Source organism: Prosopis cineraria, unplaced genomic scaffold, assembly GCF_029017545.1.
Source record: "Prosopis cineraria cultivar Desert tree isolate PC_DT_omini unplaced genomic scaffold, ASM2901754v1 PC165, whole genome shotgun sequence".
NCBI classification, from domain to species: domain Eukaryota; kingdom Viridiplantae; phylum Streptophyta; class Magnoliopsida; order Fabales; family Fabaceae; genus Prosopis; species Prosopis cineraria.
The window spans coordinates 16884-38919 of record NW_026555492.1 but is presented as its reverse complement, the minus strand read 5'-3'; the positions used below and the strand labels follow the sequence as shown (position 1 = coordinate 38919).

Sequence of the window (22036 nt, the reverse complement as noted above, 5' to 3'; positions counted from 1 at the left end):
CTGATACTTTTTTGCGTCGACGCCTCACACGACGAGGAGGAGGTGGTGGTGGAGACGGCGGCCGTGGGGGACGTTTACTACCAGAATTGGACGGCATTGTCGGAAAGTTCTGTGAGTTGGAGGGTGAGAAAGGAAGAAGGTATAGGGGGGAAATTTTGAATATTGTGCTTAAGATGTTCGGATTGGAATCTCATGCACATGCAAACTCAAATTCCGTTACGACAGTTACTGATGTCAGCATTTCTCTCTCGTCTTGCCCTTTGGATCGTGGGGTATTGGTCAAGGTGGTTTTGAATGATACACTAAATGACTTAACTGTCCTACCCGTGTAGCCGATTAGCCCTTTAAGGCCTTAGTTTCTAACAAGTTCGTCTGAAAGCAAAGTGATTTTTTTGCCAAAATTTGCACCATTTCGGGAGTAAAGTCTTTAAAGGTAGGCCCCAGTAAAAGGTAATTTTCAAATTTTGAAGGGAGATATTTCTACACATTTTGTACATGTGCAGAGAAAGAGAAGTCCACCAGGTATATCCAACTATGTCGTTGGATCTAAGATATGAGTTTTTTTTTTTTTTACGTAAAAAATATCAATATAAAATTTTCAAATCTTATATTGTTATATAATAAGTGCATATTTTATAATTAAACTTAAATAGACATTTATTTTGGTTTACATTTGATTAAATTTATTAAAATTTTATATCTATTTAATTGATATTTATATATTTTCTCTTATCACTTAATTATAAGATAAAAAGAAATCTTTGTCATAAAATATCAAAATCTACTTATATCCTTTTATTTTTATATTTTGTGCAGGAAAATAGGAAAAGAATAATGAAAAGAAATATACACACACAAAGGAGAAGCAGCATATCCATAATTATGAAAACAAATATATATATATATATATAAATTATTTGGTTGGAGATTTAGAGAAGATGATATTAACAAGCTGGGGTGCATTCTATACTTGATTTTCAAGAGAAGATCTCGCATTTGGAAGTGATTTTTTACCATATTATTTCTCTAACCTTATTTATAAATCACTTTCAATATATTTTATCAGTATAAAAAAAATTTAAAATTCATTAACTTTATCTTAAAATTTAATAAATTTTTAACTTGACCCTTATTAAATATACACACTTTAATAATATATTTTCTCCTTCCAACATTCAATGGAAGATAAAAAAAATTATGATAAAAATTTAATGATGTAACTTATAAATAAGATCAAAAAATTTCTCTCTATCCTATAAATAAGAGCAGAGGGAGTATAATTTATACTCCTCTAGTCCTCTTTATAACTCATTTCTATTAATATCATCAATATCAATGCAAAAAAAGTATAAGGAATAAAAGTGTGTAGAATTTCAAATATGCCCCTATATAACAAATTTAAAAAGTAATGTCATGTTACTTTTTCTCTCTTATAAAGGGTAATTTTAAAAATACCTTTGAAATATTACCTAAAAAGCTGCACCATAATTTATAAATGAAATCAAATGAACCTTCTAAAAGGTTCCTTATAGATGGTATCAGAGAGAGTGTATTGAAATCCCACATCAATTATGAAAAGAAAAGAGAAGCTTCTAGTTAAACTAATACTCCTCTCTATCAAGAGGAAGACATCAAATCTCCCTTCTAACATTTATGATAAGGGATACTACAAGGTTTATAAGAATCTTTTAAATTGGGGGCTTTCTTTCTTCTCTTCTTCTTTAGATTCTTTTTTTATATTTATCTAATATTGTAGTTTTGACTTTGAGTTTTTGCTAAACTCCCAACCAAAGTCAGGGAATAGCTTGACTAGGATGAATTTGCTCTTTTATTTAGTTATTTTATTTTTCTCGTTGAACATTGATTTTTATCTTCGAGAATTTATGCTTGCTTTAACATTTATCTCTATGTTTTAATTACTCTTATATAAACATTAGTTATATAGATTTTTAGTTGGTAGTCTAATGAATTAAAAGGTAAAAAACTTACCTAGACCTAAAAAAATAGACACATATAACTAAATTATGAATAATTGAGAAGTTTGTGGTGGTTTAAATGACAGCTTCATGATTTAGTTAGAAGGTAAAATTTAAAACAATCCATCTTGATAGGTGAATCATGATCCCTTGGCATTCTGTTAATTTTTTTTTTATTGGCTTTTCTACGTTGTGAAATAAACCATCAGTGAATTTATTTATGCATCTATCTCTTGTCCACTTTTAAATTATTTTTAAATGCAATTAGATCCTTTGATTTCTTAATTAAAGTCACTTTGATAAGTTGATGAAAAACAAAGCTAATAATATCAGCCAATCTGCAAGTTGTGAGTTGGCCAGCAATGGGTAGGGTCGATAATTTGAGTCTAATCCAACGAGCTAGCTTGAACCCGTCTAAAAAAATTTAAAACCAAGCTTAAAAAAATATGATTTTTTATGTTTGGAAAAATTCAGGCCAAGCCCATTTGGGTTAAGGCTTGGCCCTAATACCTAAATAAAAAATATTTATTTTTAAAATATATATAATATAATACTTTCTCTGTTCAAAATGTAAGACATTTTTAGTCTTTCGAGATGTAATTATTATCTTTTTTAAAAGTGCTCATGTTGATAAATGACTTTATAATTATTGTAAGATGTTTAATAGGGATAAATATAAAAAGATAGGGTTAGTTTGAAAGTAGGTAACTATTTTATTGAGGTGAGATTTGGTTAAAAATACTTTATATTATTGAATGGAGGGAGTAAATATTAATTAATTCTTTAAGTTTTAGATTAGTTTATTTAAAATATTATTTATTTGAGTCATATATATTGTTTAAGTATAAAAAATATATTTTTTATAAAATAAAATAAGTAATTTTAAATTAAAAATTAATTAAAAATAAATTTTAAAATAAAATTCAAATATTCGAGCTGTCCAAAATCAAAAGAATTCAAACCAAATTTGACTATTCAAACTTCTCAAAGAGTCGAGTTATTCAGGTATTTCGACCCTACCCCTTGAATTCCCAACTTTAGCGATGGGTTGTATACTTTGGTGAGATAGGTTGGTGTAACCTGCATGTAATTCTGCCAACACGTGGCTAGTTGGCAAGCCAACCTGCATAGAAAAATATTTTTATAACTTTTTTCAATTTGAAAGTTACAAATTCACTTCTTTTTTTTTTGCTATAAAAAATCATATATTTTCTCTAAAATCTAATTATTCAAATAACAATAAAAGTCTTTCTAATCACTATACTTATATTACCACTTAAATATAAATTCATTTAATTTTGTGATTCTTTAGTTATCTTATCTTTGCACTTTATGCAAGTTTCTTTTTTTCAAATTCACAATTTCTTTTTGTGTTTTGCTTAGATTTTAGAATTCTTCAACATTGAAAGAACATAAATGACTAGGTCCAATTAATTACTGAAAATGATTGGTAATTTTTAAATCAAATCTTTATATGGACAAAACAAAAATATAATACTATGATTTGAGATATTTAACTTATATACAAGTGGTGTGTTTTTATTATTTTATGTCATAATTCAAACTTAAATTAAACAAATGTATAAGGGTCAGCTGCTTAAATTGTAATTCCATGGATGCTTACTTTGAATGCTTTTTTTTAAATTAAATCTCATTTATTTATTTTTTGTTTTTTGTTTTTAAATATAAGAGGGCTAACTACGAGTTCAAGCGGCTTAAGTTAATACTGCCCTGCATCTAAACGAACCTATTTTTTAACCCAGACCGTCACCTTTTTGTGGGACATGTTATCGGCTCTACAAATAAACAGTGGCTTCATTCTAGTGGATTCCGAATATCTGCATCAAACCAAAAACGGAGGTTTCAGCCGGTGATAATTTTTTTCAGCATACTCAAGCACCGCTTTTGATTGTTAGAGTTGGAAGGATTTGCGGCTTTCAACAGTTGAGTAAAATACAATCTTTTCACAAAAAAGAAGTTAAAGGACCAGTTCCATTTAAGTCTCATTGCTATTGAATGGTAACTAACTGTAAATATACTGAAATCTGATGAAGGTTTGAGCGCGTGGGCGCATGTGTGTGCGTAATACCAAGTTAGTAATTGCAAACAATGTGGCCTAAATGGGAAATTGGTAAAGGGACGTCAGTGGCTAGAGGCCTGAGGACGTATATCACTTCACAATGGGATAGATTGTGCATGCACCTGTGTCTTTTCCTAGCTTAGTTTTTAGCTTGTAGTAGGTTTTTTCCTTGTTTGCTTTCAAGCACTGTTCTTGCCTGTACTATTCCCAAAAAAAAAAAAAATAGCGTGCATGCACCCATTTATAACTTTCAGTTATTTCCTTCCTCTTCTTTTTAATCCTACGAGCAGGTTTTCATATGAAATCTGCAATTTCTTGGAAACAAACTCAACACACACAGGCACGGTGTGATAGAGTATAAAGAGGCGACTGCTCCCCGATTTGGAGGAATGTGGAAGCCAAACAACAATTCAACGCTCCTGTTTTAAATATTTCTTTTCTTTCTTTTCCGAGCAGCAAAGCATCGTATTCAGATCAGCGAGAGGTTACGTTAGGGGTCCCCCTCCTCAGACCCAATCACAAAAAGGAAAGGAAGGATAATGTAGATGCATGAACACCCGGACGCGAGACGTCCAGTCTTCCGCGGACTTCCTGATGAAATCAAGCCATCCCACTTCACATCACTTTATACTGTTCCATCCACTCCGTCTACACTCTAAAACCCCACATGGTTGATATCGAATCATTAATCAATATGAATGTCGTCATTCGACCAAGTTGCATTAACAACGCAAGGCTATGTGAACGGCTGAGAACAGAAATGGTTTGTGCATTGTACACATTAAATGAAAAAGTCTCTACATTCTTTTACGTCAAAAGCAAAATTCTCACTATTTTAATGTAATCTTGGAGGCTGTTCAGTTCCAAAATCGATGGCACATGGAAGCCATGGAGCAAAGCAACTTCTCAACAATTACAATTGACATTGCCAGATCCATCTTTGCCGCGAGCTCACTCCAAAGAAATACCTTTATCCCAACAATAGCTCTCAATTCTCACATCCCCATGCCCCAAAACAGTGTACAGTCTTGGTATCTTCTTGACGGGCTTATTTGAAAAGAGGAAAAAAAGGACAAGCAACTCGCAGGAGTGAATTGAACCCACTCTGGCTATATTCGAGAATGTCCAAATTATGATTCTTCTTCATTTGAATTAATTGTTGGAACAGAACTCCACGCCATCATCATGTATCGGGGTTAACCTGAGTCATGCGATCTGAGACGTGGCAGATCATTTAGCTTCTCCTGCCTTGCAAACCCATGAATTGTTGATGCAACCAGATTAAAGCCCGCGAACTCATTGGATGGTTCTAGTAAGCTTGCATTTGGAAATGAAGATAGTATCTGAATAATTCAAACTACACAGCTTCAAAAGCTCAGCAGATTGTTGTTTCAATATAGGATTGCACCCACTTTGGATGACGAGTAGCAGCTTTGCAGCAAGTCCCGCATCCAGAGCAACGGAAGAGCACTCCTCAGGTGCAAGCTTGCATACAGACCATAGGATCGACAATGCATATTGGGTGCAGTTCTCTGAGATTCTCATCAGGTAATTCACCATATTGGGTATGGTGTTAGAACAGTTCTTCAACGCTACTCTGCCTTCAGGTATCGACGCCAATGCATCTAAAATGGAAAGCGCCAACTCAGAACACTCTGGCTCCAGACCGGATAACAATTCAACTAACTGAGGAACAGCACCAATACTCACTAGCAAATTCCTAACTTCTTTATGCAAGCATAACTTTCTAAGGAGGTTAAGCCCAGGAAATATTCCGTTTGAGTGTCTCTTATCCTTCACAAGCCGCATCAGCCCAACCAAGAGGCTATGGCTTGAAATAATCTCAGAACGAAAATCCTTCTCCTCAATCAATGATTCAATCAGTCGGGTACAATTGATTTTGGTCTCAGTTGAACCCTCGTTCAAAATGTCCACCATTAAAGAAAGCTTAGCAGGTTGCATTAAATTCTTTTTTGATTCAGAATCAAGGGTCAGGCATACAAGTATACCTATGACCTCGCAGCCAACAGCATGGGAAGTAAAAGGACCAAGTAAGGAAGACATTACTGAGACTCCACCTTCATCAACGACTGTCTTGCGGGCAGTGGAGTGAGCAGCCACTACATCATGGAGCTCCTTGAGGGCTTGAACTCGAGCTTGACCCTTCACTTTCTTCAGCGTCTCCACGAGTTCTGACGCCCTCCCCTGCACATCTTCCGATCTCTTCTTCATCAGCAGATACTTCTGAGAAAACCAAGTGTATATCAGACGGTAAAGAGTTGTATTTGGAGTAATGGAATCGTCCCAGAGCTCTTGCATCGTGGTAGGGCAGGTTAGGTGCCCCAAATTGAACCATTTGAGAATGTTGGACCTCTCGTAGGTTTGGCCGGTGCAGAGCGTGACTGGATCTTGCATTGGCTCAAGGGAGATTGGGCAGATAAACACCGAAGGAACTTCGGACAAGTCGAGCTCTTGAATCATCTTCCCCAGATCCAATTTCTCAGCGGCCCCAGCTCCGACAATCCCACCGTCAACGCCACCCAAAACCCCATCCTTGACGGCAGTATCCAGATCTAGAATCTGACCGTCGCCCCCACCGTCGAAGCCAGCAACCACATCACGTTTAGAAGGCTGGTACATCGGCATTTTGGAAACCCTTCGGGAGAAAGACCTAGTCGGAAAATGCAAAGTGGCACACGAAACCCACCCAAAATCTCTACAATGACAGGCACCGGTCAAGGGGCATTACATCGAGTACGCACATGAGCTGTGTGGAAAAGGAAAAGTAGGAAAAGAGGAATAAAACCGGCGAGGCGAGTTCTCATGGGCAATTTACAAGCAACAAAAACTGCTTTATTGTACAAAACCCTCTCCCGTTTCTTTTTCTCCGCTTTATCTGATCTCTTTCAATGGTCAAAAGAATCATTACCATCCTATCTCACATCAGGAACACACAATCAAGCTTCTTTCACTTGATGCTCAAGCTTCAAAAGGGTTAAATCAGTAACCCCTTTAGCAAATCAATAAAGATGCCGAGGAAACCGAAAAAGAATCCAACCCAATCAAAGACCGAACAGTGCGGACAAACACTCCACTAACACAAGCAGATTAACAGAACCAAACAGTCGAAAGACGGAGAGAAAGAACAGAGAGTGGGATCACGAAATCAGGAACCACAGGCGGAATCAGGAGAGCCGGAGATGAAATAACAGGGAGGTCCGTACCACAAGAGGCAAGAGACAGTGGGAGGGAGGGAGCAGCACAGAAAAGCCATCCCTGGCAGCACAGCTCTTCTTTTGGGGCAAGAGAGAAAATTAAATTAATTACGGGTAAAAAAAAACTTAAAAATAAAATACGAAATATTAGATTAGCCCCCATCCTTTATCTTTTTTGTTTGGACTGGAAAAGATAATAACAATAATAATCCAGGTGACCGGGATGCACGGGATGCAGCCGGTTCAGGAGCCCCTCGGCCCGCGCACCACACGTGCAGTCATCACGTATTCACACACCACTCCGCCACTTTGTTTAGCGTTCACTCATCACCCTGCCCCCTTAAAATGACACTCACATCGCAATCCATCATTAACCCCAAAAGATAAATACTAATCACCATAATAATACTGATAATAATAATCTATCCCGGTCAGATATCTAAAATTATTCCTCACGACAAGTTGAAGTTGGTTCGTATTAACCGTCTTTTCATCTCAGTGAAATGTCATTTCCTTAAATAAGAGCGGAATTGCTGGAAATGGTTCGAGGAGGCAAATGAATCTGTCGAATGCGCTCGGGTGAAAACGCATTAAAAAGGAGGTGAGGTGGTGACATTTAAGGTGCAGTTAGATTCATATGAACAGGAAGTGGCACCTATACGATGCGATCGATTAGAAAAATGTATGGCATTTAAGGTGAGTTTGGTTTACAACTTTAAAAGATGTAAACAAAGGTGGTTGGAAATCCTACCACAGCACAGCAACAGCATGTAAGAAAAAAGAAATGAAATTGAATGATAAAGAGATGGGAAAGGAGAGTGTAAAGACGTAAAACTGGGGCTCCCAGGGATTGAAAATTGAATGAATAAAAAAAGAGATTTGGGGTGAGGGACACGAAGCAAGAAAGGGTTGCGGTGGGGTTCACAAAAGTGCAGCCTGGGAAGCCCCACGAGCACCCGGGAACAACCATGCTGGTCCCACTCCTGCGCCCCCCAACCAAATCGAATACCCCAATCCATATATCTGCCCCATTTTCCTCTTTCAAGTTTCAATATTTAATTTAATCGCCTGATTTTTTATAAATAGAAAGAAATTACTTCATAAATCGAAACACTCGCCTTTTTAAAATATATATTTGGGGAAATAATAGAGAGTGGGAAAGAGCCAGCAAAGCAATTGACCGTGACAGGGTTTGCTTTGACTGTACGTATCGGTTTTGCTTATCCGGTCGTTTGCTTTGACCAGCTTTGCAAATGTCGAGTGCACTGCCTTCCCTCCTACCCAATCGGACACCGACACGTGACCCTGCCATCTCTGTCCCCCGGCTTTCCTCACTCCCCACCCTCCTTCCCTTGGAGTATGCTATCACTGTTTCTTTAGCTGCTCTTTATCTTTTAATAATTATTATATCAAATCAATCTTATCACGATTCACAAAGACCAGGCTTTGACTCAACTAATTCAAAAAAAAAAAAAGGTTTTAGGTTGCTTTTTCTTGAGACGGTGGGTTGTAATCAGCGATTTTTTTTTTTAAAAAAAAGGAAAATGAATGGGTTTTGGTTGGATTCGTAAAGCTGCAGTATTAAGGATTGGGCCATATTCTGGTTTGAATTATGTGCGGTGTAGTTTGAAGGTTGTGTCCAGATTGGATCTTTTATAGGTTGGGACTCGGGACAGTCCCATTATTATTGTTATTATAATCATCATATCATTTTGTGGCGTTTTGATAGTATATATTTTAGTGGTCTTCGATCTAGATGGAAATGAAAGCTGGGTGTTGTGAGCGCGAAGTCATTAGTAAAATGAAAATAATGGGGGGAGCCTAAAATCATTGAAAAGAGAAAGAAGTATCTGCTGTGGGGATTCAACTTTCAGAGTCACATGACCAGAACATTATTTTAGGGAAAGGGAGTCACATGATCCGCGTACTTAGTCAGTCATTCTAAGCGATCACTACGAGGATCTCTGTACTATAATAATATTATTCTTGACACAAGCACTCCCCAGCTTAGGGTTAGCCTTCGACATGAACAACACTGATTCCTGTTGTTCTGCCCGGTATATTCTTTTATCCTCCTACTTGCTTCTACGTTCTCCCACACTTCCTTTGCCTTTATTTTTGAAAAAAACAAAAACAAAAAACCCTTTTTCCGTTCGTGTGTTATATTTTTTTATTAAGCTTTTTTTTCCCTGTTCCTTCAGAACTCCATCGAAACAAGAAATGGGTTCAAACAAAAGCACTAGTTAAACAGACATCGTTTTACTACATCTATTTTGCAGCGATTTAAAATATATATGCAAGAGCTGCATCTGCTTAATTTTCGCCCTTATATTTTAAATCTGTTTATACTTGGGAATGTCACATTACAAGTTGCAAACTTTTCTCATCCCGAACTCCATCTTCCCGGTTCTGTGATTTTCATTTCACTTTTAGCTTCCTCGCTCCGATATTGAATCTTCCGTGCTCTTAAACACGGACACGGTGGTGGCTTTCCTTCGATATGGCTTTTCGGTTTTTGTGAGAAAGTAATGTCTAGTAGAACTGGGTTTCTTGTGTCTTTTCCGATTTTAAATTTGGGCCATTCTTGGACATGTTATGAAAGTAAGCCCATCTAATGGATTCACTGATACCAGCCATGTTGAAATAGAATGGCAGCCACGTGGGTCTGCTGAAGACCGAGGGTGGCTCGGATCAAGGACTCTCCCTTCTTTTTCATCTTTTTCTCAATCATCACCCTTCATTAAATTTATAATTAAAATAAATTTATTTAATAAAATAAAATCAATGATAAAAATTAAGACAAAAAGGAAAAATGATAGAAAATAAGGGGAAAGACCCCTCTCCTGAGGGTGGCCATTGACCAGCATTTTCACCATTCCCTACAAATGCCATAATCAAACATATCTGTCACACCAACAGACAGAAGTTAGAGGGAGCCACATTGTTTACAAAAGTCATACATATGCAAAGTTGTCATTGCATGACTTGTTCCTAGAAAAATATATGGAATACATGGTAAGAAAAATGGAAGCGTCCCTTGGGTAGATCCCATGACAGGAGTGGGAGTGGTTTAAAAATTGAAATACAATGACAACTTTTTGTAAAGTTGAAGTTTGCATACTGGAAGGGGATGTATAGAATAATTGGATGGGTGGCCTGGTTTACGAGGGAGGGAGGGAGGGAGGGAGTGAAGGAGGCAGCAAAAAGGTTGCCAACCTAATTTGGGGTAAGGGAAAGAAACAAGAGCAGAAAGAGAGGTAGAGTTACAGAAATGGGGAAGATTAGTGTGTAATGATGAGATGCTACGTGAAAGCAGAAAGTTGTTTGTCTACTCATCGGGGTCCCCACTCCTACTCAATCACACGCACATTCCATGTACCATACTCGGCAATTAATAATTGTGGAAGCAAGTTTGCTTTATTGCACGTTTCATTGGCCATCCCAGCAAGTAATTGAACCTTCGTTTCAACAATGCCTCTTGACAGTGACTCCTCACCTTGTTCTTTCAACTCATGCCGGGTCCTCCTTCTCATCTTCGTGGATATTTATTTGTCCACCTCAAAATTCCCGGACTCTGTTTTCGCAGACACGCACAGTCCTGCAGTGCATGGCATTGTTTTATCAGAGAGCTGAACAATGGTACCGAACCTTCCTGCAAAATGTGTTTCACCAGTGCATGGAAATAAGGAACGGACTTCCCAACACTCGCCCTCCGTACGCACCATCAATATGCCTAGCCAACGTTCTCTCACTGTCTTAATAACAACTAGATGAGCTTGGTGATGATTATTTAGGAAACATTGTTGATTTTTTTTTTCTTTTTTTGTGAATTGAATACTGTTGAAATTATTACACGCAATAATTTATTTTAGTACCGCTGGGTTATTTTCCTTAACAATATACACGCTCACGATTCACAAACATTGAAAGCTGTAATAATTAAGCTGGTGTTCAATTAAAAAAATAAATAGTTAGTGATGATATTCTCTTAACTTTCTGGAGTCAGGATAAGAATATAATATGAACCTTTTACTTGATTATATAATTGGATTCGTTTAACATTATCGTGTTTTAAAATATGCTCAAAATTTATATGGTTTCTCCTCCACCTGCTCCGAAGGCCAAAAGAAAATCCACCCTTTTCATGATTTTATACTCCATTCATTAATTGTTCTAAGAAAATTTATATACTACCTCCATTTAAAAATATAAGATATTTTTTTAGAGGTTAGATATTACAAAATATAAAATAATTTTAATGTTTTAAAATGTAATTCATGTATTTTTTAAGAAATTTCCTTAACAAATAAATTATTTTATATTTTTTTAAAGTAAAACACCATATTAAATGAAAGTAAATATGAAACAATAATGTTAATTGAATTAACTATTTTATTAAAAAATGAGATTTAATTAAAATTTTTTTACATTTTTAAAAGAAGAGAATATACTTGGCATTATAAAACTTTTTATATGTATTTTTTATTTTTATTCACATGAGACATAAATCTATTCAATTCGTCGATTGAACATAAAGAGTTGTTACTTTTCATTGGATGAACCACCACTTTATGTGCATTTCATTTTATATTCATAAATATACACATAAATTATTTTTAATTATTATACGAACTAATATACATGAATGATGAATCCACTTTTTAGTCATCATTAAATACACATAAATTACGTTAGATGTTACATTTTGGGTGTATACATCTCATTGTTAAACCATACACTACATCAAATTAGTCGTTGAACGCAACTTCTAAAATTATAATTATAAAACGAATTATAGGTATTAAATGACAAATATACATTATCGATCAAAACGAATTACTTTATAGCACACTTCTGCTTATAGAGTTACTATATAATCCGCCAGCCATAATTACCTCCACCAATTAGGCAATTTTAATATATTTCTTCCGTTCTCTCTTTATTCAACATATATGTGTATGCTCTTTTGATCTTCGATAGGAATTAATTACCGAATCAGGATATTCTTGCCCCCAGTTTTGTGGGTTACTAGGAAACTGCATGTACGTCGTAAAGACGACCAGGGTAAGAAAGTGACAGTCATTCTTACAAACAAAATTACATACATATATCTCTCAAAGACATCACTTGCGTGTGTGTGAGGGAATACTCCAACCATATTAAAAGCTTTAATTGTACATAAATAATTACGAAACAGAAAAAGAAGGGAAACAAATCATGTGAATGTGCGTCGAACCATAAGTCCAAAATACCTTATTTCATGGCCAACCATTTTTTGGCCATTGTGTCCTCTGACTCCTCTCTCTGGTCCAAGAAATTCCATCGTCGGCATTTAAAAGGTCTCGACTTGAGATCATCTCTTCACAAAACAAAAATGAAAGACCACAACAATGCCAAACATGGCTGGTTCACCAAGTGCATGAAGGCACCAATCAGACTCCTCACCAAGGCCAAGCACTTCTACATCCACAGCATCACCGAGTGCTCCGGCCGCTTCCCTTACCTCGACGCCGCCATGGGCTGCCCCACCGGCCAACTCTCTGCCCTCCCTCGCAGCTTTAGCGTTAGCTCTACCAGATCAAGCTCCGTTCAAGATTACAAGGACCTTGTCAAGGCTGCTGCTGCTGCAAGGACTTCCCCTGTCAGCCGAGTTGAATTTGGTGTTCCGGCCAAACAGCCTGCTCCGCCGGCTAGAGTGCCTCGGAGTCGCAGCGTTGTGATCGGAAGAATCGACGAGGACAAGCCTTGTGACTTCGGAGACGATCTACCAATCAGGCCAAATATATATCCAAGAAGCAAAAGCTATGCTGCTCGCAGGAGATCAGGAACGCTTTGACGTTCAAGCGACTATCGTAAGCCAAAGCCTGAAATGAACTTTTTTTCAGAAGTATATAAAGTACTGGTTCTTCTTTTTTAAAGTACAGAGTGGCCTGAGATCTCTGAGTTTAATTTGGGGAGGCGTGTTAAGGCATGAACTTTGTGAAAGATGTATGTCTAAAATTAGAATGCTCAACTTTTTTTTTTTTCTACAGAAAGTTACGAAGAATTTGTGCTCATGACAGTGAGTATTTTTAATTAATTTGTGTGGTTTTTATCTGTCAGGATCTAGGATTTATTTATATATATTTACAGCTTGGACCCAAATGAAACAAATCAGATAGAAAATGAAATATTATCCATGCTCATGTCTCATGTTGATAGTCCTCTGTTTCAGATCCTGCATGCTTTCAGATTCCTTCTTGAGAACAGAGTTATTTATTAATCAAATACATACAGAGTTTACGTATTTGGATATATAGATGTTGAAATTGATTGCGTCAATTTCTATTCCGAGCCAGAAATAACCAATTCTCAAAAATTTAAACTGATGATAGACATAAAATTAAAAAAATGTATGAAAATGTATATTCTGCCCTCAAATAATTAATGAAGGAAAACGGGAAATAATGAATGACAATGAATAGATATATAGATGATCGTGTATGGTTTAGTAGTTTTGGTTTTTAAAAATACGAGAATCAGCAGAAAGCAAACAAAATTCAATAGCAAAAAAACTGAAATTAACGCATACCTAGGGTTGGAACTTAGAAGCGAAAAAGTAAAATGGAAGCATGCCCAAAAGCAGAATGGGACTGGGAACCAGGAGTGGGATTGACAAGGACTGATTTAGAAACATCCCAATCCTCACCCAGCCTTCTCATCATTTACCACTCATTGCTTAACACGGCACCTACCAAACCACTTAGGAGGGATGTAATCATTCTGCATATTTCCTTTTCGGTTCCCAATCTTCTCTCACTGTTAAATGCATGCTTATCTCCCCTTGTTTTCTGCATCTATCTCTTCTGGCTTTTCTAAACTATTCCAAATTGCATCTAATGACACCCAATTCTACCAAGGTCCTTTCAAGAATTCTAATTTCAGTCACGTTGACTTTTTTTATTTCAAGATCTCCGTCCATGTATGTAAGCTTTCTTCGGCATTATAAGATGTGTGCTTTTCACTTTTTGAGGGCTGAATGCTCATGCTTCTTCATCAACCATATCACTCTTTCTCCTCCTCCTCCTCCTCTAAATGCAGGACTTGAAAAGCATATATTAAGAAAAATCTGCTTGGTTTCCAATCAATGCCTGACCACTTCATTCAGTCACTGCACAACAATTAATAATTATAGAAGCAACTGGGCTGGCTGATAGACCTCGTGCATTATCGTATTTAAGTCCATAGATGACGTCACTTTTACACAAAAGTAATATGATAGAGGAAAAACGTGATTTCATTAATTGAGTAAGCTGTATATATATATATATATATGCATACAGATGCTATAGAGCAGGAAAAATAGATAACAAACTATCTAATTAACTTAATACACTGTGCAAATTTATTGTCCATTGAAATTAATCAACCATTAACAGTTTTTACATCTATCAAGGTCGGTGGATATATTGATCGTGGAGAACAAACATTATTTGGAATCCTACACAATGACATTCTTACACGCATCAAGCTCCCAAATTGTTGGAGCTCTGATACAAAAGATCAGTGGTGATCTTTAGGATTGTTACAAAAGCCGATCCTATCCTCTTAAAGCACCACATTTTCTAGCATATATACCCAAATAGAACATCGCAAGGTACAGGTTTGGTAAAATCCTTACCAATCACATTCCTTAAGTTTCACGCCACTTTTGTAAAATCTCTCTTATTATTCTCCAATTAACTTCAAATTTCAATCTAATCAAGAGACTTTTTCAAAGTAAGTGACAAGTTTGTCAAGTTCACAAATAGGTTATAAAAATATTAGATAAGTAAGGTTACTCTTATTAATCCTCCCCAATCTCCCAAACATAATAATAATTACTAATTTTGTCAATTTTCACAAGTGAGGATAACAAATTTAACGAACTTAAACAAAAGGGATCCCAAGTTTTCAATGTTTAAAACACCCCAAAAGAACTTTACATTGAAGAATCAAAGTTTATTTTGTATGCGAAAGCATGGAATCTCAAAAGGGTCAGTGCATTTGCATATATTCAAAAACTGTGATATAGTGCAAAAACAGAGCCGTGCATTGTGGCTCGTGGCACTTATACCACGGCTTGTGCACCTCTATACCATGCGCTGCGGCATATTGCACGTTCCATGACATTAAAATTCTATTGTCATTTGACAGCGCCCAAGACAACTTCCGACATGCCTATTTCTCAGTCTGACATCTGATTAACATGATTTAAGTGTCTATAAAGAGCTTTCTCCTAACTCTAGCTATTAACTTTAGCTTTACACTCAAATTATTTCTCATTCAAGAGTTAAATGTAACAGCCCTCCTGGGTCACCACTGCCTCTCCAGGGTCTTTTCCCAGGCGCTGGACAACACACATGTCACCACATGATTGCCGGCTTTTCCCACTGGTGGTACAGTGGTTATTCCTCACCCCACCCTCACGGGGGTCTTTTGGAACCTCCCCAGACTCGAACCTCCAACCTCTACCACCTTAATGAAGTTGAGGCGAAGTCTGGTACCATTGAGTCAACTTGACTCAATGGTACCAGACTTCGCCTCAACTTCATTAAGGTGGTAGAGGTTGGAGGTTCGAGTCTGGGGAGGTTCCAAAAGACCCCCGTGAGGGTGGGGTGAGGAATAACCACTGTACCACCAGTGGGAAAAGCCGGCAATCATGTGGTGACATGTGTGTTGTCCAGCGCCTGGGAAAAGACCCTGGAGAGGCAGTGGTGACCCAGGAGGGCTGTTACATAAAAGGCGCCTTTTATGTAACAGCCCTCCTGGGTCACCACTGCCTCTCCAGGGTCTTTTCCCAGGCGCTGGACAACACACATGTCACCACATGATTGCCGGCTTTTCCCACTGGTGGTACAGTGGTTATTCCTCACCCCACCCTCACGGGGGTCTTTTGGAACCTCCCCAGACTCGAACCTCCAACCTCTACCACCTTAATGAAGTTGAGGCGAAGTCTGGTACCATTGAGTCAAGTTGACTCAATGGTACCAGACTTCGCCTCAACTTCATTAAGGTGGTAGAGGTTGGAGGTTCGAGTCTGGGGAGGTTCCAAAAGACCCCCGTGAGGGTGGGGTGAGGAATAACCACTGTACCACCAGTGGGAAAAGCCGGCAATCATGTGGTGACATGTGTGTTGTCCAGCGCCTGGGAAAAGACCCTGGAGAGGCAGTGGTGACCCAGGAGGGCTGTTACATTAAACACTCATTTTAAAATTCTCACTTTTTCACCTTTAACACAAAACTTGAGTGCCTAAACTCAATACCAAAAGCCACAAACACTCACTAAACCACATTCAATAGACTACAACGAACCTAATGACACATCATATCATTAACCATACTTATAAAATAAATTTTCATTGCTCAACTCCCTTAATCTTAAAAACAAAAGGGAGAGCTCTAAAACTCATAAATCATCAATTAATCCACATGAATCACATTTCATATGCAATTCTTACTCATATTAATATTTTGGCCTTACTATAGATCTTGCAATTTATAAACATACACCTTAAAGCCCAAAATACACTACATAATTAACAAAACACATAGTATAAGTAAGTAACAAATGAAATATTCTCTAGTTGGCAATATCATACACAATATACACATAAATGTTCAAAAGGTAAAAGAGGCCTACTAATAGGATTACAATCCTAGACCTTAGACTATTTTCCTCTGTCTGATCCTCTTGAGCTAGTTCCTAAAATATTAAAGATAGTGAGGTGAGTATAATCACTCAGTAACAAAAGTCTATCTAACTCATACTAATGCATGTCTGTAAAATCTCACTCTACTAACCACAATTTATCAAACAAACTCATGATAATCAAAGGATTAACCTATATAAGAGATTACCAAGTTTTATTTTAAAATCAAGGAATCCCAAGTTTTCATAATGCAAATGAGTTTAAATCAATTATAGTCTTTTATATTAGAGTAAAAATAAGTTACAGATACATGTGATACCTCAAAGGAGTGAAAGTTATAGAAAACAGTTGGAAAATAATGTGTTTGCTGTGAGACAAGGTAATGCACCACGGCTTGTGCACACTGTGGCAAGGCGTGTTGCTCTCTATGTCATAATCTACAACGTGTTACATACTAATGATAGCAAATTTTGCTGTCATTTGACAATAAAATCAGGAAATTTTTGACACATCCTGATTCTTCATCCAACTTCCTAATAATATATTCTAGGTGTCTATGGAAAGTTCTTTTCATAAGCTAGCTAATGGCATGAGGTTTACTTCCAATACAAGTTACACAGGAAGTTGGACACCCAAACACATTTTTTCATAGTTTTTCACAATAAAGGGTGTCCAAAATCCAAAATAAATGCCAAAAGTTTTTTTTTAACACCTGAACCATATCCATTAGACCTAAGACTATTAGCACAACACGTCACAAGCACTTAAATACCAATTTAACCTCTAAAATCACTCCTCAACCCTATTTTCTAAAAACATCAAAAGGAGGCAATTTTCATTATATTGCATCAAAACTCAATCGAATCATCTTTAAAACAATATTTCTATACTTACACTAGTATTTTGGCCCTACCAACATATATATATATATATATATTCATACACAATTGCTCAGGGCCTAAAATACATTTCAGATAATTGCTACAATAAAATAATGCAAGTGCAATAGTATGCATCCTAGAATTGAAAAAATATTCTATTACACAAAATAAACATAATCTAGAGGCATACAGTAGGAATGAAACTAATTCCTAGCCTCTTGAGTCTTCTCCCTTTCTGCACTAGAGTTAGAGCCTGTAAAATATTAAATGAAAAGGGTGAGTCTAGTCACTCAATAACCAAGGTAAAACCTACTTTATACAGTTATATATCAATTATAAATCAAACATATGCATATGAAATCAAGTTCTAAAAACATGCTTTAACACATATCATATCTTACTAATTTAGTTAGCACATTTTCATCTCACACATGCCAGGTATATAATCACAAGACACTCATACATGTGACCATAGCCCGATATATCACACGACTTGCCACAACACAAAACGTGTTACATAAGCAATGATCAATCAATCTTATATTCTCTTTATTTCATTCAATTGAAATCATAGGTTATAACACTAAATAGGGCTTCGTTCATATGACTAGACTACCCAAACTCACTAATTGTGAGGTGTGACTTGGGTCAAAGATCACATGACTCACTCTCGAACTACGGCTTCCCCCACTCTCGAATCTTTGATGTATCGTATACTCTAAGCTATTCTTCTTGCTGGACTAATGGAGATAACTAGGTTCTAGTCCCTTGACAAACTATGGAACAATCCCTCAAAAAATTGTAGGATAAGGCTATACCCTCATACATTGGAGGGTAACCTAAATATCATATGAATTTTCCTCTACTCTCAATTCTTAGGCGAACTCTCGCTCAGTGATTATATCATATACGATGCTCACTCAATTTTCACAATCTCAATTATTCAATATCAACTTAACATGTTGGGCTCACGAATATGCGCTACCTAAGTGAGCATAAATTTTTATTTTCACTTATATCATATCAACACATCATTTTCATCATCAATCACTCATTCAAAACACATTGTAAAGAGAAATTTTTTTTCAAACATCACATTTACCACTTCAAAACTCATTTTGCAATCACTTTCACATGTTTAATATACATCACAAAATTTACATAGACACCAAGTTTCATTACATGTTACTCAATTTCACAAGTCATAATTCGTATGATAACCACACAATTGACATCACATAACAATTAACATACAACTACTTAAAGTAGGATTTTTTCAGTTACCTTAAACCTTTGAGAGGTCAAAGGTTTACCCTTTAATGCTATAGCTTTCAAGCTTGAATTCCCAAGCTATATCAGTGTCCAAGAGCTTAATCTATAATTTATCAGGTAAACTCTCATTAATATTGTTAAACTCACACATTTCAACTCTAGTCTTCCCTCTCTAAATTACCCAATGCCCATTTGATATGAGTTTGGGCCTATCCATTGAGTTTATTAACTCTCTCTAGTCTCTAATAACATTAATAAGCTATTAAACTTTCATTATTGGCATCACACTTTTCTAACAACCATCATTAATGTCATTTTCATATATTTATGAATCCCAACAATCAAAGATATCAAAATTCATTATATCTAACTTTAGATTCTCCAATCTAGTCCTATTAACTTCATTTGAGTTAATAGATTTGGACGCATAACCTAGACTAAAAATTATCTTCCACTATTAAACCTTAACTATAAATTTATAAATGTGAAAGATAAAGAGAGATCAATAAGTGTGATACTTATCTTGGTGTTTGTAACTTTTAAAATACTCCCAGTGCCATCTAAGAATGAACCCTAGCAGTGCTCAACTCGTCCTCTTCATTTTCTCCTTTCTTTCTTTTCTATATCTGTCTCAGTTCGTGACTAATATGCTAAAGAAAATGGCTGTACACCAAAGCGTATGGCATAGAGAGGTCCCCTTCTTTCATCTGTAGTGTTTTTGTGCCATAGCAGACGTGATTCACGCTACGGTATATGGTACAGCAACACTAACTCTTTATTTTTTTCTTTTTTCAATGCCCAGTTGACTCGACTTAATACCAGATCCACAATTAGTATTGAAACACAATTGAATATGATTATTAGACCTCCCTGGCCATACACTATCTCAACTTACTTAATTATCCTCATTAAGTTTAGTTAATTAGGGAATTAAAATTTAGGATGTTATAATGTCAATTAATTTAAATGCAAGTGGGAATAAAAACATTCTAAACATGAAAATGTTCAAGTATGAAATTCATAATGCTCATTTGTCGAAGAACATAATTATGAGTTGATGATATAATAATACTATCATATACATAGAAAACAAGATCCAATCAAAAGATCTATTTTTTTCACATTCTCACATGGATATAATAATGAACTCATGATTTTCATCACTAAGATCACAAGGCAATCAATCATGTGCCCTTTATCCATACATACACGATCATACCACTCTTATATCCTCCTTATTCCTCTGATAAGAAACCATGGGCTATAACACATTAAGTTTGTCTATATATTGAGACTATCTTAATCAAAACACTTGTGAGAGGTTACCTAATCAAGGCTTCCCATCTCACTAGTGGGTCATTGTTTCTACTATTTCTCATACTATAGGGTGTCATTCTCCTTAGATTAATTTCCTCATCAAACAAGTGGATAATTAGTTAGGTTCAAGTCCTTCATTGAACTAGTAGTACAATCACTCGTTGAATAAGTGAGACAATATAAATAATAAATTTAGACTAACCATTGAGCTCTAATGGAAGCTTTACCAACTCCCACCTCTCATTAATCATGTAGTGCATCAACATGTAAATTTCTCATAGCATGCAAATATTCATTATACGACATGCATAATATCATCATTAAACTCATATTACACATGGTTATAATACAACAAATAACAACCAATCATTGAACTCCACATTTTACACTCATTGAACTTCACATTTTCACAATTATTGAACTTTATATTTTCACAATTATTGAACTCTAAACAATTCACATATGCTTATTGAACTCTTCTATCACAACAATCATTGAAAATCCATTTACAAACCACATCATCAAATTTCAAATGAAAATAATTCATTGAACCTTACTAGAATAATATAATGGATTTTCAAATAAGACAAGCCACACCTGCATTTCATCTCAAATTCTCATATTTAAATTATCAAATGTCAAACAGTAAATTAATTAACATATAAAAACATGAGAAAGAATACCCTCGGTTATCTCAAACCTTTAAAAGGTCAAAGATTTTATCCCTCAATTACACACTCCCAAAACTTCCATAAAGCTTGAATGGTGCAACAAATATCTACAAGTAATCACAATATACTTCCTTAATATCCACCTTTTGGATAATTTTTCCTCATTAACTCAAGTACTTCTTCACTCCTAAGATTATTCCTTCTATATAAAAGTACTTATAGGTTTTTTTAGCTTCCTCTAACTCACATTAATATCATTAAACTCTTATATAATCATTCAAGGGGCTACATGTCCCAACCACTTTATTAATGGTGGATTTTTTGATATTAAATGCTCTTTAACCACTACCCATCACAAACCATAAATGCTAGGTTTCATTAATTTAATCAACTCTCATTAACTCTATTTAAGTCAATGAGTTCAAACACAAAGCCTTTATGGACCGAAAATCATCATTATCAACCAAACCTTAACTTCCAATATCAAGAAAATGGAAGAGATGGGTAGATTTAAGCTTGACAACCTTACCTATAGTATTTAGAAGCTTCAAAATATTCCAAATTCTTCTAAACTCTAAGCCCTGGCAGAGCCTCTTGTGTTTCTTTCATTTTCTCTTTCATTTTTCTTCTTCTTTGCATCAGTTTCGTGGCTATATTTTAATAAAAAATTGGCTATACGCTATAGCTCATGACACAAAGAGGCCTTCTTAGCTATTTCATGTATATGTGCCACGGAGGATCATCCACAAGCTGTGGCATGTGGTACAGAATCTTACCTTTTGAATTTTCTTTTTCTTTCACGTTCAGGTTGACCCGACTTCACTTTGGATTCACATTTAGGGTTGAAATTACAACTAAACATGCCCATTAGACCTCTCTAACCACACACCTCACTAAATAAACTTAATTACTCTAATTAGTCTTAATTAATCAAGTTTAAATTTTGAGAATGTT

At 35.9% G+C, this 22036-nt stretch overlaps 2 protein-coding genes across 2 annotated transcripts; one reads left to right on the top strand and one right to left on the bottom strand.

Moving 5' to 3' along the window:
- Positions 1-4741: 4741 nt before the first annotated feature.
- On the bottom strand, positions 4742-7374 carry LOC129295676 (U-box domain-containing protein 30). Its single transcript, XM_054934215.1, has one exon. It carries the CDS (start codon positions 6700-6702, stop codon positions 5353-5355), a length of 1350 nt encoding a protein of 449 aa, XP_054790190.1. The 5' UTR covers positions 6703-7374; the 3' UTR covers positions 4742-5352.
- A 5111-nt stretch (positions 7375-12485) lies between these two features.
- LOC129295683 (uncharacterized) lies at positions 12486-13450 on the top strand. The gene has a single exon (XM_054934230.1). It carries the CDS (start codon positions 12532-12534, stop codon positions 13105-13107), a length of 576 nt encoding a protein of 191 aa, XP_054790205.1. The 5' UTR covers positions 12486-12531; the 3' UTR covers positions 13108-13450.
- The last annotated feature ends 8586 nt before the right edge of the window (positions 13451-22036 follow it).